We start from the raw sequence: 17,527 nt of genomic DNA on the forward strand, positions 1-17,527 counted from the left end.
ATCCTATGGTATAACTTAAGCAATCTGGTTGACCTTGCAAGACCAGCCGGAGCCACCAGCAAGAAGAGGCAAACTGGGATATCATTAGTAAGGGACAAAAAACAGAAGAAATCGTAGAATCTTACCTGGCGCCGAGGCACCAGCCGAGCTCGTTGCCCTTGATCTTCTTGGCGATCTTGACCTCACGGTCAATGGGCATTTCATACCCACTGTGGAGAAGGGCCATCATGAAGTTGAGGTCCAGGCACCACTCAGGTCGACCGTCCAGCTCAGGCATAGCATCAGGGATGGTGGTGAAAACGTCCCAACCAGACTTGCCCGTGCAGACAGTCTGGGTAAGATCGTGCATCTCACGAAGAGTGAAGGAGTCAGGCATACCGAGGGGCTTGGTGCGGTCGAAGAAGTAGGAGAAGATGTAGACATCCTCCTTGGTGAAGGTCTTGGAAAGCAGGGGCTGGTGAATGCCGTTGAAAGAGCAGGGAGCGAGCTTGCACTTCTCATCCTTGTTGAGAATCTTCTCAGCGAGGTTTCGGCACTGAGCGGGAGCAGGCTGCGAGGGACCAACAAAGGTAACTTCAACAGGCTCCTCACTGCCATCAAGAGTAACCTCGACAGTCTTGTTCATACCCGGGGCAATACAAGGGTTAACGATGGGTTGCTTGACCCAGGCCTTGTCGGTATTCTTTGACTCGATATCCTTGATGAGAGCGCCATGGATGGCCTTGCGGGCAGCCATAAGACCGTAGCCCAAGTGAGAGTGCTGGTAGAGCTCGAAATGATGGCCGCCGAAGTCGAGATCGTACTTGTGGTCACCTTCAGCAAGCTTCTCGGGCATTCCGCCGTGAGCGGCACCCTTGAAAGTGGGCTCGAAAACGATCTGAGTAGAACCACCGCCAAGATCAAAGACGGCGGCAGTCTCGCTCTTATCGGGACCACCAATCTTGCCGAGAAGGTAGTTAGTGGTGATCCAAGCATAAACACCCTCGAGAGAACCGTCCATGATAACAACACCTTCGTTCTCCTTGTCAACGACAGGGAAGGGGTAATCCTGCTCGAGGTGTCGTCGGACTTCAGCAAGAATAGCGTCGGAAGCTTCCTTGCCGATCATTCGAAGACCAGCGGTGGCCTTGACAGCGACGGGAGTGCAGCCCTTGAGGGCGTTGGGAACGGTGTCCATAGCGACCTTCATGAGGGGGTCAAGACTCTTGGCAGCGGCCACAGGGTCGCCGTTATACTTGCTGAGGCCACCGACTTCCTTCTCGGTCATCTTGAACTCCTCGTGCTCAAGCTCGGGTGTATCACCACAGTTGTTGAACTTGTAGACGTGGATTCGCGAACCAGTGCTGCCGGCATCGATCATGAGAACATACTGGACGATGGGCTTGTCCTTGGAGTAAGACTTCGTGCATCGATCGGTACCGTAGGAAGAATCTGAGGGGGATTGGCCATTGTTGCCCTGCGCAGGGTGAGTGACTGCTTCTTGTTAGCACAATGCGATTCGGACTCTCGATCGACTGCTGCTACTACCTCCACTAGGCGTACCTTCGTGATACACTTCAACACCCTTAGGGGAGATAAAGTAGAAGAGGGTAACAATCGCAAAAACGATGGCGGCAGTCTTAATCCACCTCGTCCGCTGGGACTGTGTCATCCAAGACTCCTTCATCCTGCCAATAATGCCTTGCCTCTTGGGCTTAAACTTGTATCGGTCTGGTTTCTCGTGAGGGTCGAAGACGGGCAACTTTGATGAGGGCGGCGATGTGGGTGTTCTCATGAGCGCGGGTCTCGCAAGAAAGGGAGATAAGATTGTAGTGTCGGGGGCTGTCTATTTAAAGAAGGGACTGGACTCGGTCGACCATCGGATTATTCTAGGGAGGGAGGGAGTGGTTCACTTCGAAACGAGGGTTGGGTTGGGTTGGGATTGGAGCGTGGCGAAAAAAAAAAGGAATAAATTAAAAGGGAGATGAGATTTTGGTTGTTGGCTGTTGACAAGCTGGCTCTCTGTCTCTCTCTCTTTTCCAGTTGCAGACCGATAAGTTAACACGGATACAGTGAGAAAGGGGGGGCAAAGATAGTTTTCGTGAGATACGGAAATGGTTTGGTTTGCGTGGTACAGCCAATCTGCATGCTTAAAAATCGAGGTTCCACACGCACCTCCACGGCCATAGCGATAGTGCCCGTCCAGCTGGCGCATCTGTCAGGGGCTTGGAACCTTGGAAGATCAACTTTTAGGGGAGACATGCGAAAAGCCCCTGAATCCCAGGGGAGAGAACGAAACGCTAATTTTAGATGCCCCACCAATGGTCAATATGCGACTTTCGATGTTATCAAGTTTGAACAGTAACTATGTGAAAGATGCCAACGAGATAGTTATAACTCTTTAGCTATTTAATTCTCGTTAATAGTGTCCTGGCTCGATCCATTATTTCTGGCTATGCCATGACTCTAGAATATAGACTCAACTGCGCCTCTTTTCTAGGTAGAACTCTCTCCGTCAGCGCCTTTAGAATGTTCCAGTTTCAAGTGAGGTCGACGCAATGTTGCCTGCCTACTACCTATAGTATTCTTTCATACTTGCACTTCAACTCCTAGAATCCTAAAACTCGACCTGCTCAACTCAACAACCACAACCTTCACTACCAAAGCTCTGCTCAACCCTTCATAAAGCCATAAATACCTCCGTGAATAAATCTCTGCGATCCTTATCGGCCAAGAAAACCAAGTTTCTCTCAATAGACAAAAGATGGACGTCCAACTCTTTGTCTATGACCTCTCACGAGGCATGGCACGCCAAATGTCCATGGGTCTTCTGGGCTTTCAGCTCGATGCCATCTATCACACCTCTATAGAACTCAACGGCAAAGAGTATGTCTATGATGGAGGCATTATCGCAATCAGACCGGGCTCATCACACCTTGGACAGCCCTTAGAGAAGATCCATCTCGGCACAACGAATCTGCCTATGGATGTAATAGAAGAGTTTCTCGACTCTCTACGCCCGATCTTCACACTAGAGGTAATGCCCTTGCCACATGTTTTGCTTGCTTTGTCTAACGATCAACAGGCCTATGACCTCTTTCATCACAACTGTAATAATTTCAGTGATTCGTTCGCAAACTTTCTATTAGGAAAAGGTATTCCAGAGCACATTGTCAAAATGCCACAGGCTGTTCTCGACTCACCCATGGGTCGTATGCTTCTTCCTCAGCTTACTCAAGGGATCAATGCCGGGAGACAGAATGGCTCTATCCTCGGACTCCAACAGAGCGCTCAGACGCCAAGTGCTCCGAAACATGGCGTCAAGATTGTTTCCAATTCTGTCGAGTTCGATCGTTTGATGAACGGGGCAAAGAATTCATGTGCGGTCGTCTTCTTCACCTCAGCTACATGCCCACCTTGCAAGGTCCTCTACCCAATCTACGACGAACTTGCGGAAGAAGTTGGGGAGAAAGCCACACTGATCAAGGTCGACATTGCACAGCCCCAGGCCCACGAAATTGGAAGCCGATATTCTATCAGAGCGACACCAACCATCGTGACATTTCTACGTGGTGAGGAGGAAAACAGGTGGTCAGGGGCTGATCCAGCTGCCCTTCGAGGAAATGTCCAGCTTCTAGTGCAAATGGCACATCCTGTTCATCCTCATGAGAGACTCCGACTACCTACCTTTGCCAATCTCCATGTGAAGCCTGTTCTTTATGCAAAGGTCCCTCCGCTGGACAAACTCCTGGTTAAGATGGGTGACGAAGTTGCTAGGAAGCCAGAGGTACAGGCTCTCAAGAAATACCTCGAGGATCGGGCAAAGGATGGTCCTTCAAGTGCAGTCATTCCTGAGATGAACCACCTTTCGAGCCTTGTCAGGGATTCAGTCACGACACTCTCCGTTGATATTCTTTTCACTATCGTTGACTTATTTAGATGCGCTCTTTCTGATCCTAGAGTCAGTGGATACTTTGCCGAAGAAAAGAACCATGAGACAGTCCGGACTGTGCTGGATTTTGTTAATCAACAATCGGGATGCCCTTATGCCCTTCGCCTGGTCACGCTCCAGATGGCCTGCAACTTCTTCTCGACGCCCCTATTTTCTGACGAAATCATGCAAGACAACTCGTTACGTGCTGCGGTCATTCTTCTCGTCTCTTCGAGTTTCCTTGACGAGAGCCATAACAACGTGCGAGTTGCTGGTTCTTCCCTTCTCTTCAACTTGTCAGTGGCAAACCGCCGGGCAAGACAGGAGTCAAAATCTACTCTTTCAGGGGATGACGAAATCGAGCTTGCTGCGTCAGTAGTCGAGGCTATAGCCTTGGAAGAAAAGTCAGCAGAGGCGTTGCATGGAATGCTTCTCGCCCTGGGTCACTTAGTTTACGGTACACCACTTGATGGCGATCTCCCGGATCTGCTTCAGACAGTGGGTGCAGGAGACAACATCCTTGGCAAAACGTCCAAATTCCCAGATGAAAAGCTCATTTTAGAAGTCGGGAAAGAGTTGTTGGGTAAGGGGCTTAGGAAACCATAGATTACTAGGAATTCTATTCTTCCGTTCCTAGTCCATGCTTTTACATTGATACCGCACTTAGCTAGAACTATGCTCGAATATGGAGCGCGACATCTAACTCAATCCCTTTTTGTGAAAATTTATTGTACGATATCGCGTAATTGCATGAGGCTGCTAAGTGTTACCGGAGACAGTATCCTAGCCGCCTTCTCTGAGCCAGTCTATAGTACCGTGTCCAACCTCCCTCTAATTGTTCCCGCCAACAGCAACCATCTGTTGAACAACTTCGCATGGCACGTTCGTCGGCACTACACAACTGACCAGTGATTCCCGATCATCCCAGCTTAGACCTCCTAGATTCCTCGCTCTTGGGTAAATTACAAACTGAAAAATGTGGTAACTGAAGTCATTTCGGCAAATTGAAGCCTCGACGGGAGAGAACTGAAATTCCACCCCTTTGTGCAGTTTAGCTCCATGCTGTAAAAGCAGCGTAATCATGGCGATGTCACTCCAGTAACAAGCAGCTGCGAGCGGAGTCCATAACTGTACGTCGTTTTCGCCTTCTTCTTTATAATGAATATGTGGCATGCTTGACTCGCTCTATTTGCGGTGTAATAATCGAGTACAACTGTTGGGATTGCCTCGGGCTTCCAAGAGAAGGTTTGCCATCTCGTGCGAGTCTCGAAATATTGCAGCAATTAGTGGGCTGTCTCTGTTCTCTTGGTCTGCCAAAGCACCACTGCGTAAGAGAAAAGCACACATTTCAAGATCTTGCCCGCAGGCGGCGTGGTAAAGGGCAGAGCAGACACCTCGGCTGTCGTTGACGTCTGCTCCAGCATGGAGAACTGCCCGCACAGTTCCTATACTGCCACTTAGGACAGCTGCTTGGAGAACGGTCGTGTCATTTCCAATCTGGTAGTCGTCGACTCGGGCACCCATTTGTAAAAGTAGCTCAACGAGTTCTTGGCTTCCTAACATCGCTGCAGCCTGTAGGCAAGTGAGTCCTCCTGCTGCAGTTTGAGCATGAATGTCACCTCCTCGCTGCACTAGCAGTCTGAACAGGCTATTGTTGCCTTTTAGTGACGCCGTCTATGAAGCTGGTGAGACCGGGTAAGAGCATGGTGTTTGTTCACGTCAACCCTATCTTCTGTGAGTGCATAGACGAGTCCATAGTCATTGATCTCCACTGCAGTTTGTAGTGGCGTTCCATCAAGATGCTAGTCACGCGCAAAGGAGTATATATTCACTGCTGGTTGTGAGAGTGCTTCGAAGATCTCGCACATCTTGCCTGCAGCCACCTGTCTAGTATATTGCGGAAGCGCATCTTTCCAGGACCTAGTAACTCTCCACCATTTCAACATTTATAGATGGACGGTATTCCATTGGACATTAGGACATAGTCTAGGGTTTCCCCCCTTTAGGATGACTGGCCATGGGGCCATCAGATGTAGGCCCGGCATGCAGAAGACAACGAGCCATATCGAAGTTTTCATGTCCCATTGCGAACATTAGTGGTGATATTAGTGCAAGTGAGATACCATCAAGAATGTGACCGTTCTCTGCAACACAGCTATTGCGTGGTAACGGGTCACTGGCACCGTCGCAAACCAAGTTCGGGTCTGCCCCAGCTTCCAACAGTAAGGTGACCATATCTAGATCATTTCTGATAGCTTCTTGCTGAATAGGGGTTAACAACATTCTGCCTGCGAAGTTCACTGGGGCTCCAGCCTCTGGCAGTAGCTTTGCAGATGCCGTAGTTCGAGCATAAAGAATAATAGAATGTGAAATCGACATGCGACGGATGTCCGCACCGGCTTCTAGAAGACTTCTCACAATTCTATCACTATTGCTTTATTTCAATGCCTGTCTTATGGGCAGTTCATAATCAAAGGATGATCTGGCAGTGTTGGCACCATTCTTCAACAATACCTAGATCAACCATGGGGCCATCGACATTGTTAATAGCTACTGCGAGTGTCTTCCAAATATCGTGAAGGGAAACTAAAAAACAACTTCAATAGGTCCAGATCGCCTACCTCGACAGCGCTAGGGAGCAGGTATCTGGAAGCGGCTTGGACGGTTAGTCCACCAAGCGCAATGGCGTCCATGATGAGCCGGAGATAGTTATTGTCGATGGCCCATTTCAACAAAATGTGCATGCATTCTACGCCAACAAACTTGCTTGAGCCAGCGTAGAAGATCCATTGCAGAACACAGCCAGATTTCCAACCGTACTTTTAGTCCCCTTTGAGTAGGTGTTGGTCAAGGTGGATTTGCATATCGATGCTTGATCATGTACATTAGAAATAGAATTTAAATGCTTTAGTTTTTTTTCACAGGTTATTTACAGGGTATCTAAGCTAGAAAGCTGTAAGAATTGCGACTTTGGCTTGTTCAAATGCCTATCACTGTATCAATGTCCTGAATATCAATATTGCTGTTGATTTAAATATAGGGTAAGCGCTTCCCTACCTACTTATCCAACCACCCGCCGTTGAAAGTTTTGGTGGAGCAGAACGCCTGCTGACTAACCAAGCCGGCAGCCCCACTCAGAAAATCTCGGGGTATATAAGCTCGCACTTTTCCCGATCTCTTTTACTTTTGCTCCTTAGATCAAAAAGCATTTTTTTAATGTTTTCTGAGCCGCCACGACCTTCACCCGACCTCTGGGTCACCTCTCACGGTGTCGCGTTGCCTTTCCCATCGCGGGAAACGCTCAGTAGATTATAACCCTTGGATATAGGAAATTCTCCGTCAGGTCGTTGTTTCGCAACGATGTCTGTAGGCGGTGTAATGCCAAGAAGGGGGGACATTCCATCATCCTGAAAAGGATTTTGTAGTAAGATTCGTGCTGCTGATACTGGGCTGTATGATACCGCATGAACGCGTGCTGCTCATGAGGACTTGGCAGACGTCTGCTGTAAAAATTCTGTATCGTGAACTTTCCGTCGCTATGCAAAGTTGGGGCTCGAGATGCGGCTATTGGGCCTTTGTCTCGATCAATATCTAAGCGAGCTTTGCCTTGTTGCGAGGATTAGGTTCATGAGGCTCAAGATCGTTATTGGATTGTGTTCCTAGCGATCATGCTAGCGTCTATGTCCAAGACACCTTCACAAGTCGCACTGCACCGTCGTCACGTCAAACTTGACTTCAACACACGTGAATCATGAATTCATTACGTTGTAGGCAAACGCCCTATTATACTGCGCCAATATCCCTAAGAACCTTGAAGAATCCCATCATTCATCCTTGGGAGAATCGCCCAGAATTCCATCAACGCCCTGACTTCTGTGCTGATCCCTTACAAAGTCTTCGATTTTGTCATCATGATGAGGCCGCTCTGGTGGTCCGGGTGGCTTGTCTTCCTCCTTGGGCGGGCTTTGACGAACAGGCAGGATCTTGGCTGCAGCTGGGACATATTCTGTGACTGCAACAAGTCAGCAATTTGATATATGTAGAGAGGTGGTATCCGTAGAGCATACTCTTCTCGATAACAGGATTAGGTTTCTGATTCTCCAGTTCACGGGTGCTCTCCGCAGCCTTGTCAAGCTGCTTCTTGAAGCTCTCGTCTTGGACGTTGTTGTTGTGGCCGGATTCTGGAGAAGCCATATTTGTTTCGTTTTAGGCGGCTTGAATTTCCTGTTGCAGGATGATGCTCCGATTGAGATCTTGACGAGAGAAGGATGCATGTAAATATTGTGTATCCCTACCCCATTTCCTTGTTCTTCCATCTTTATCCCCGGCATTGGCATACGCAATGGCGCAAATCCTCAATGCACCCCTGTGAAACCTTACGTTAGTCCATTCTTTCAGCTTGTCACCCTCTATAAAGTGACGTCAAGTTGCAGTTGGAGGGGTCGTTCCGATAAGGCCCGATAACGATTCAAAAGTCTATCTTATCGGACCGTTCTGAATGGATGGGCTGATGATCACCCAACATTATCACTTTTGTTTGTTCCGCTAATCAAGAGGTATTTTATCAGGAACAAAACTTTGACGCCGTTCCTTTTTTTCTACATGTGCTATTTTCAACCTCAATTCTGTTGAAAGTACAGCAACGATGGCGCCAATTCCGATCACTATCGTTACAGGGTTTTTGGGGTCAGGTAAGACGACACTGATTCTGAACCTGATCCCTCAACTTCGCGCCCAGAACCCAGAATATAAGCTTGCGCTTCTCAAGAACGAATTCGGCGATCTCGCAGTCGACTCACAACTCGCCGCCAACTCTGCCATATCGGGTGTTCAGGAACTCCTCAACGGCTGCATCTGCTGTAACCTCGTCGGTCAACTCGGCCCCGCGCTCGAAGAACTAGAAAAGACCGTCACACCCGATCGAATCGTTATTGAAACCAGCGGCTCGGCTTTTCCCGCGACCCTCGCTCTCGAAGTCAATCGCCTTGCGCGCGAGTCCGGGAAGTATATCCTCGACGGTGTCATCAGCGTCATTGACGTCGAGAACTGGAAGGGTTATGAGGACACTAGCTACACGGCACGCATTCAAGCGCGCTACACCGATCTCATTGTCTTCAACAAGTGGGAAAATGTCAGCATGCTGCGATACGACGAATGCCTCGACCGAGTCGGTGATCTGGAAGTTGACGTTGCCAAGGTCAAGAGCGACAAGGGCAAAGTGTCGATGGACTTGATCTTTGGCGTGGATGGTGGTTTGGCGAAGGAGTTGACAGAGGCAGATGTTGAAAAGACCAACGGCCACAGTCACGACCACTCCAATGGTACAACAAACGGTCATTCTCACAACCACCAAAGCGAAGTCGAGGTGTTGTCAGTTGTTCTGAAAGCCGATCCTTCAGCACGCGTTTCGACCGAAAAGCTCATCGCCTTCCTCTCCTCCGCCCCCAAAGACGAAGCCTACCGCATCAAGGCCCTTGTCTCACTGTCATCAACGCCCACAAACTCCGATCTCGATATTCCCCCACCAGAGCCGAGCGCCTCCGGTCGATATATCCTCAACTGGGCATTTGGCCGCTGGACGTTCACACCTGTTGCGGAATCACTGCAGGAGCATGACTCGAGCAGTGATGTTACACTACGCATGACGATAATTTTTGCGCGATATGAGAGCAATAAGTGGAAGAAGAGAATTGAAGCTGGTGGGCTGATAGAATTAGAGGGTGGAGATTCAAGTGATTTGACCGTTACAAAAATTCTATAGACTAGAACATAGACTCGAAAGTTGAGATGGATCAGATGAAAGAAGATGTCACGAAGAGACGAAAGAGATGGTTATGAAGCATAGACTCATGATTGAATTGAAAGAACGCTTGTCGCAATTTGACCAGGATATAGAAAAACAAACCCGCTACCCAACATTTTGAATACATACATGATACAATCCTTTACAGGCAATCTCCTAAGGCTTATATCCACCCAGGACCTGGGTTAACAGGACTCGGAACAAAATTCGCACCAGGCGCCGGCCCATTAGTGACTTTATCGTCGTTGAAATTCTGCTCATCAAAGTAGTAATCCGCCCAGTCATCTTCGTAAACATCATCCTCGGGAGTCTTGGACTTGATCATCCATGGATCATCGAATGAGGGACTATCATCTGCCTTGGCCCTTGATTCAACCTCTTCCTGGAAGCGCTTGAACACTTCAGGCGTTGAGAGGGCCGACATTGGGGTCGGAGGGACTGAAGGACCCGTCGCCACTGTCTTGACGGTCTCAGCTGGACTGCTGCAATGCGATGTTGGTGAAGCCGGCGGTGATAGTGAATTCGCTTCAGGATCAGAGGTGAGAGAAGCGGAGGGGCGATGAAGCTTGGCGATACCGTCCAGAGACTGGGGAATCAGAGGAGGAGGACGGTTGTACTTCTTGACAGTTGGTTTGTGATGAAGGCGAGAGAAGTTGGGACTGATTTCGACCGGCGTGGCTGTGATGGAGTCATTCTCACAGCTTGAACAAGTCCCTGACGTCTCAGCAATTCCATCATGACACACTCGACACATCGGGTCTGAAACACTGTCTTGTCGAACATGGACTTGTGTAGAAGATGCGTGAACGGGATGAGAGTTGAGGGCGTCTGCCGTTGGCTTGGAGGGCCGTCGCACAACGACCGCGTGAACAGACTGCTTGCGCTTCTGAGAATCTTGCGATGATCGACGAATAGCGACCATTTGAACTGACTGTTTTCGTCTGGGCCATCCCGAAGCCGAAGCATCGCTTGGTCGTGGAGATGAGATTGGTGAGACGCCAGGTGTAGCGTGGTTGTCTACTCGTTCGAGCTTAATGGTCTTGGCTTCGCTGATGACCGCAGAATGCGAGGGCTCTCTTGCAATATTTAAATCATCAACAATCAAGAGGCTTTTTCGAATGCCCACAGAAGGTTCGGGGACTGGCAGTGAATCTTTTGGTGTTGCTGTTGCTGTAGACCCAACAGTGTCGACCTTTTCCAACGGACATGGCTCCTCTTCCGCGGGTGTAAGTGGTCCAAAGGCAGATCGAAACTGTCCATTAAATGGCCCAAAAGTCAATCGCAACGGCTGCTGTGCTCGAGGATGCTCCAGTCGTGGATGTTCCGCTGGTGCCTGTATCATTCGAGGCTGCTCAATCTGTGGTTGAAATGTCCGAGGTTGTTCTGGTGGTGGCTGCGGTTGTGACTGTACTATACGAGGCTGCTCATGTTGAGGCGGTCTCAATGCTGAAAGCTCTTCTTGCGCCGGTTCTGGTACAGGAGATAACTGCTTCTGATGCTGAATTTCATGCCGCCGATGTATTTGCTCCACGAAAGAAGCCTTTCTCATGTTGATAAGAGACTTTTTACACTCTTCGTCGCTGGGAATATCGGCCTCAGTGATCCTCCTCGCAGGCCGGTCCGGATAGTGCAACATGGCGAAATCTTTACTGGTTGAAGAGGTTGTTTTTGCCACAGACTCGGAAGCTCTTCTAAAGCCCCGGAAACTCAGGTTTCGGGGCGAGAGCTGGTCCCGCCAGCTGCTCATCTTATCATCGTTGTTGGAAGTCCAAGAAGGCATCGTGAAGAGGTTGGCTTGGTGAAGAAGAGTAGAGTAGCCTGACTCGGAGCACAATGTCTCACAGGCCAGGAAAGAGAATTTCCCAGAAAACCTGATTTTAGCAGAATGGTAATCCCAGCCCCAGCCTCCGTTATAAGGAAATGTCTCTGGGATCCCCTTTTTTTTGACAGAGCTGAGTGGTGTCAGGCTGTTTGACTGGAATGTAGATGAGTGATGGACGGGAGGGGTCTTGGGTCTTACAAGACAAGCCCCCCCTCGGAGGATATCTTCAGTGGGTAAAGAGCTCTGGGGTACAGAGCGGAACTGAACTGAACTGAGCTTGGAAGATGGACTAACAGAGTTTATCGTGGTAAAGAGAAATTCAAACCTTGTTAGCTAGATGGCCTAGTCACCTCTAGTATGCGCCTCTTGCCAACTAAGGCGGCTCGGAGGTCCCGATGACAACAGGTAGGTAGTGTCATTGTGCGGGGGCAACTCAACCTTTTGGCTTCTGCAGTAACTAAATAGGACACTTTAAGGCGTCAGAGGTGGTGTCAAGCACACGGCACAGGGACGGGAAAGGTACAAAGAAGAGAGAGTTTGTCTCCAAAGAATGCAATGCAGTTTGGGTAACACCAATTAAGATCACCAACCATTCCTCAAGAGATAGGCCGCAAGAGAGCCCGAGCATAAAGACACAAGCACACAATGAAAGCTGACAATAAAATAAATTAATTACGCTCTCATGATTCTTTCTCAGTGACGACTGACAGAGACTAAGACTAAGACTGGGAGGTGACATGACATGACATAGGTAGAGCCACATGGCCCATGATTCATGGCTGTAAGCCACCAAAAACCCGCCTAACTATCAGTCTACCTTGTCCTATCCACTCACTACCCGATATATTCAGAACCTCAGAGACCATTCCAGTGAATCTTGCCCCTGAAATCCAAAACCTCGTGCAAGAATTCACAAAAACTATATCGACCGAATGGCTCAGCTGTTAGCTCCCACTATCTTGTCCCGTTCCTCGGTTCCTGTGCCTGACATGGTCTTTGCAAGGCTGTTCCTGGCTAGTAATCATTGCCGTCCTTTGTTGGTCATGACTCGGCTTACGCCATCTTTTAGAGACCGTCCATGTCGTCAACCAAGTGTGGTAGGTAACTACCTGTATGTCCCTCAGTAGCCTCAATTAGGCCCTCTACATGGGTCATCCATGCTAGCTGTCAATCATGGAAATATTGCGGCTTTGTAATTCATTGATTGTTTGTTTGATTAAGCGATCGACTATAGGTTGACAGTCACTGTCATATTGTTGCTCAGAACCAACAGCGTTGGTGGCAGCTCATTGCACAGAACTTCGACATCAGACAGATACTGTATAGTAGAAGCTTCATCCAAGCAAGTGCCCTCCGAAGGAATTGGCAGCGTGCTGAGAAGAACAGCTGTCTCCTTGGAATGCTGACGCATCAATTCGTTCACAATGAGATGCTGTGCTCTGCTTGGAAGCTCGTTGAAAGAGAGCTCCAATCCCTGCGGCGTGTAACCCGAATTTTGACCTTCCTCCTCTAGATGTGAACTTAATCTGTATCTTTCAAGCATTTCTGGAATTTGGTCATAGGATTCGCCCCCTCCTTGTGTAGATCCTCGAGAATTCCGCCGCGAATGGAATCGAGAATGATGCGTTGAGTATGGCTCGCAGTCAGACTGTTCCGCGAAACTGACTTTTCTGCTCTCCTCGCCGGCCAACAATTGACCGCTAGACCGGGATCTGTTCGGGAACTTTCCCAGCGACGATTGCCGCGAATAGCTCGGTCGATACGGTCCGGCCTTGGGAGTCTCAGATTCGGTGCTAGAGGGCGGCGCAAAGCTTATCGTGGACCCCTCTGCTTCCGAGGCCACGATCTTTGTTTCCGGGACCGGGCGGCTAGAGAACTTCACGGCCGAGGACTGCCTGGAAAGATTTGGTCTTCCTGGTGTTGACGCACCGCTGCGATACGGGCGCGCAGTGTCTTCTCGCGTAGGGCTTGGGGGGCGTACACGACTGAAGGCTGCCGAGGGTCCTAGCGAGTCTCGCGAGACAAGAGGGGGAAACTCTTCCGGGGCAGAGTCTGTGCTGCCTCCAAGTGGTCGTTGGCTCGTCTGTGTTGCTGATGATTCTGGTACCACTTGAGAGGCTGATGCTGATGCCGACTGTGATGTCTGGACTCCACCAACGCCAGCGCCAACTCCCTTTACTGTCGCAGACGATGACATTGTACCGTACGACGTACTTGTCCCGACCGCATCGCCAACTGTGTCCGACTTGGACCTTCGGCCAAAGCTTTCCCAGAAGTCACCACGCACTCTGCCATCCTCATCATGAGAATCCCCACCCGCCAACAATGGCTGGCGAGCTGCATCACTCGGGCCGATGTTTGTTTCGTCAATCGACTCACGGTCTAGTATAGAACTGTACCCCATTTCTTCGTCATCAAGAAGTTCTGCTTGCGAGTCTTCTGCCTCGTCATCCTCGTTATCCGTTTCATCTAATGCGCCATCGGGGAGATGGTGTGTGTGAATTCCCATACTAACCCCCATCTTTGAAAGCATCCGAATAGCCGGCCGTCTTGGTAATTCGGGAACATCCGTCGTGCTAGCACGTCGACGATCGTATATTTCCTCATGAGGGTTATACAAACCAGGCCTCCCAGATATCGTATCATATATGTGCTCCAGCTGATCCAGCTCCTGGGTAGAAGTCATGTTGTCTGATCGGCCTCGGAACATCTGCACATCATCCCACCACTCTTCGTTGCGGAGTGCATCGTTGACAACGATCTCCCAATCGATGTCGCTACCTATCCCATTGACGATGAGATCGTAAGTATTTAGGCTGCCTGATGCCAAGCAAAATACTTTGACCTCTGCGTCAATTCTTAATTTCTCAAGAAGTGCCAGAACCCGAGCATGCTCTTCGTTGACCTCACTCTCGTATTCCACAAACACCATGACCCGAAGCGTATAAACATGCTTCCAGAGTTGCACACTGTGAAGAATATGCCCCAGCTGCAAAATGAGGGTGTCTACTAATGTTAGCTTGTGTCATCTTCACAAGAGATTGATCTTACATGTATCAAAGTTGGTGGTCAGCAAACTCTTTCCGTCAGAAGTAACCTCGGCCGACATCTGGATAGGCCATAGGTCGATGTACTTTTTGGTGTTGTTTCCGTCCTTTCTTGGCGTCTCGAGCGATTCAAAGCCACACCCCACTGCAATGTTGAGTCGATATCGCAACGCAAGGTCCTCTAATATAGTCAGATACTCTTTTGGAGACATCATATTCTCGGTACGAATAACATCTGTTGGTAGGATGCCCTCCATGAGCCTTGCTGACGTGTCACCCCTTCGTCTCCGAGGCCTTTCGGGGGCCTTGCCATTTGACTTAGCGGGCCGTCGCATTTGACTGGACAAAGATACGGGAACATCAGGTACGCGTAGCTTCGGGTTTGATTTCCGCAGTTCCTCCATGTTGTAAAACCCAAGCACAGCAATGTTGGGACGCATTCCACCGAGGCCAGCTGATAGTATCAGATTGCGGATACCCCAAGTGATGGTGGGCGACATTGTTAGCTGCACAAAAGCCTTGATCTTGGAGAACTCATTGATGTATTTTGTCCAGGCATGCTGTTGAAGCCGAGCTTCATGAACCCCTGAGTTGAAGTCGTCGGTCACGATGACATGGCCAAGAATGTAAAGCGACCCCTTTTTGAGTGAGTTACAAAATTGGATCAACCTGGTCTGCCTGCGAGGGTTGTTGATAAGTAAAATGATATGCGGTCTCCAGAATTTGATGTGTTCTGGTCTCAAACGTAGCAAATACTTCCTTACTTGATGATAGATCAAGTTCTGGCTGACATCGCCCCAGTGCTTAGGAGGGCTGAGGTAATGAATGAGGAGGAATAGCAACACAAGTACTGTGATAGCAATAGCAGCATAGGTCTCATCGATGAAGAACATAGCAAAGCCTGACAAGATGCCGGCAAGGAAAGCAGTTTGCCAGGTGAAGAACTTGAAGCTTGGCCTGAAGTTAGGGGCTGATCCGACTTTGAGAAGGAAGCAAGCTAAATTCATGACAAAGAAAGTCATCTGATATCCCATAGAGATAAAGGTAGCGATCTGATTGAGATCGGCGAAGAGCGCCAATTGTGCAATGACATAAGTCAGGAGCAAAGCGTAAATAGGTTCGTCACCATGTTTTGTGCCCTTGCTGAAGAAGCCGAGGCCTGGAAGAAGCTTATCCCTTGCAAAAGCTTGGAACAGCTTGGAGGCACCGATCAGGCCCATAAGAGCGGAGAAGAAGGTGACTGCACATTCACCAGCGAGGATGACAGGTTGGGAGAGGTTGACGAGAGGGATAACGTTGTCGTTGGCCAGGAAAGATGTGTGAGTTGTACTCGCAGCCAGTGAAAGGATTACGACAAAGTAAATGATGAAGGTTGTCAACATTGCCCAGAGCGTTCCATGAGGAATCGATCTGCTTGGGTCTTTGAGGTCTCCAGACATGGATGCACCCGCGAAGATTCCTGAGGTAGCACTGTCTTGTTGTCAGTACAAGCTCGTCATACACACACCGGTTGGCATTAGGGTCGTACGGAAATAGAATGCCAAACAGATCACGAAACGTTTCGAGGCCTTTGAACTGAGGGCCGCTGTGAGGAAGAAAGTTGTCGGTCAGGGTATCAAGACTAGGTCCGGTGAAATGAATCCCGAGATCCCTATCATGGAAGGGAGCCTTGAAGACAGCAGAGACCGGGATGCTGACAATGGCCAAGCTGAGGATGGCAAGCAGAGCATTGGAGGCCCTCGAAAAAGTTGCAGATCCTAGGAAACAAAGACCAGTACAAAGCAACAGGGCAGCTGTTTGGAGGCCATAGCCAGTCCAGTAACCTGAGGGGAAAGCCGCGCCGAGATTCAGTCTAACACAGTCAATAAGACCAACAACGTTCATGCTTGCATTGAGAACTTGAGCAAGATAGAAGAGGATTCCAATGGAACCACCAAACTCAGGTCCCAGAGACCGCGAGATAAGGTAGTATGCACCACCGCCCTTGACTTCTCCATTGGATGCGATGGCCGATAGAGAAAGCGTCGTCAATAAGTCAATGGAGTAAGCTGTAACTAGAAGTCCTGGAGCCTTTGTTAAGATTTGTGAAAGGCCGCATATGCGAGAAAAGCTTACCGAGGATGCCCGCGAAGCCGATTTTCCCAATGATTTGACCGAATCGTAAAAACATGAGAATACTCATGATATTGAGAAAAACAGGGATGTAGACACCCGAGATGCTGCCCAACTTGTTGTGCCGTGGCTCCATGGTGACTGATACCGATCCTCGTCCGCCTAGGGACTCGGCTATACTATTTCGTTGTCGTTCTCCCCCATTGTCAACTCCCTTGGTATCTGACTGTTGAGGTGTTGTCATGATGAAGTCTGGGGAGTGAGTCGTGAGCCAGACGAGGGGTCAGGATGGATTAGCGAGCACTGGCCCGGTCCACATGAGCAAGTATGAGACGGTGAAGAACCGCGGTGGAACAAAGCACAGAGGAATGAGGCTTTTGAAAGAGGGGAGAGGCCTGATAAATAATGATGTTATGGTGTATTCTATTGCTCAAGGACCACTCACTTAGCAATTGGGTAATCGGTCGTCAATCCTATGCTTGCCAAGAGAATTCCAAGCTGAAGCCTCCCGCGTGTTGCATATTGGGTGTGGTTAGTGTGGTTGTGAGTGGATAGTACAAGGGCATTTATTCGGCAATCCGGGCAAAAGCGTCCATGTTGGTCTGGAGATCATCACCAATCAAGGACGTCACAATAGCCTCAAGGGAGGGCATTCTTGGGCCTCCATCGAAGTTACAGCAGGGCAGGAAAGGTATGGAGGTTTTGGGGAACTAGACGGGTCAGCAGGGGACTATGGTGCTCCTAATGTCGGTGTTTGAGGTGGTTTCAAGGGTCCACGGGTGCTGGGCATTCCCCACTATAGCCTGCATCTCAGCGGTTAGAGGCCAGTAAAA

At 49.4% G+C, this 17,527-nt stretch overlaps 7 protein-coding genes across 7 annotated transcripts; 2 read left to right on the forward strand and 5 right to left on the reverse strand.

Moving 5' to 3' along the window:
- Positions 1–15: 15 nt before the first annotated feature.
- Positions 16–1,774, reverse strand: FSUBG_6395 (guanosine-diphosphatase; the record flags this gene model as incomplete). The annotated part of the gene is made up of 3 exons (XM_036684588.1): positions 16–73; positions 126–1,473; positions 1,543–1,774. 3 exons carry the CDS (start codon positions 1,772–1,774, stop codon positions 16–18), a joined length of 1,638 nt encoding a protein of 545 aa, XP_036538110.1.
- Positions 1,775–2,743: 969 nt separating this feature from the next.
- On the forward strand, positions 2,744–4,516 carry FSUBG_6396 (PPPDE peptidase domain protein; the record flags this gene model as incomplete). The annotated part of the gene is made up of 2 exons (XM_036684589.1): positions 2,744–3,016; positions 3,065–4,516. The coding sequence occupies 2 exons, from the start codon at positions 2,744–2,746 to the stop codon at positions 4,514–4,516; spliced, it is 1,725 nt and encodes a 574-aa protein (XP_036538111.1).
- Positions 4,517–5,095: 579 nt separating this feature from the next.
- FSUBG_6397 (Pfs NACHT and ankyrin domain protein) lies at positions 5,096–5,473 on the reverse strand (the record flags this gene model as incomplete). Its single annotated transcript, XM_036684590.1, has 1 exon — positions 5,096–5,473. One exon carries the CDS (start codon positions 5,471–5,473, stop codon positions 5,096–5,098), a length of 378 nt encoding a protein of 125 aa, XP_036538112.1.
- Positions 5,474–7,734: 2,261 nt separating this feature from the next.
- Positions 7,735–8,104, reverse strand: FSUBG_6398 (uncharacterized protein; the record flags this gene model as incomplete). The annotated part of the gene is made up of 2 exons (XM_036684591.1): positions 7,735–7,922; positions 7,978–8,104. The coding sequence occupies 2 exons, from the start codon at positions 8,102–8,104 to the stop codon at positions 7,735–7,737; spliced, it is 315 nt and encodes a 104-aa protein (XP_036538113.1).
- Positions 8,105–8,555: 451 nt separating this feature from the next.
- On the forward strand, positions 8,556–9,671 carry FSUBG_6399 (GTPase (G3E family); the record flags this gene model as incomplete). The annotated part of the gene is made up of 1 exon (XM_036684592.1): positions 8,556–9,671. One exon carries the CDS (start codon positions 8,556–8,558, stop codon positions 9,669–9,671), a length of 1,116 nt encoding a protein of 371 aa, XP_036538114.1.
- Positions 9,672–9,876: 205 nt separating this feature from the next.
- FSUBG_6400 (uncharacterized protein) lies at positions 9,877–11,493 on the reverse strand (the record flags this gene model as incomplete). Its single annotated transcript, XM_036684595.1, has 1 exon — positions 9,877–11,493. The coding sequence occupies one exon, from the start codon at positions 11,491–11,493 to the stop codon at positions 9,877–9,879; it is 1,617 nt and encodes a 538-aa protein (XP_036538115.1).
- A 1,270-nt stretch (positions 11,494–12,763) lies between these two features.
- Positions 12,764–16,938, reverse strand: FSUBG_6401 (na+ k+ 2cl-cotransporter; the record flags this gene model as incomplete). Its single annotated transcript, XM_036684596.1, has 5 exons — positions 12,764–14,541; positions 14,587–15,220; positions 15,347–16,052; positions 16,111–16,645; positions 16,698–16,938. 5 exons carry the CDS (start codon positions 16,936–16,938, stop codon positions 12,764–12,766), a joined length of 3,894 nt encoding a protein of 1,297 aa, XP_036538116.1.
- Positions 16,939–17,527: the final 589 nt, after the last annotated feature.

Source organism: Fusarium subglutinans (assembly GCF_013396075.1).
Source record: "Fusarium subglutinans strain NRRL 66333 chromosome Unknown NRRL66333_c0000066, whole genome shotgun sequence".
NCBI lineage: Eukaryota > Fungi > Ascomycota > Sordariomycetes > Hypocreales > Nectriaceae > Fusarium > Fusarium subglutinans.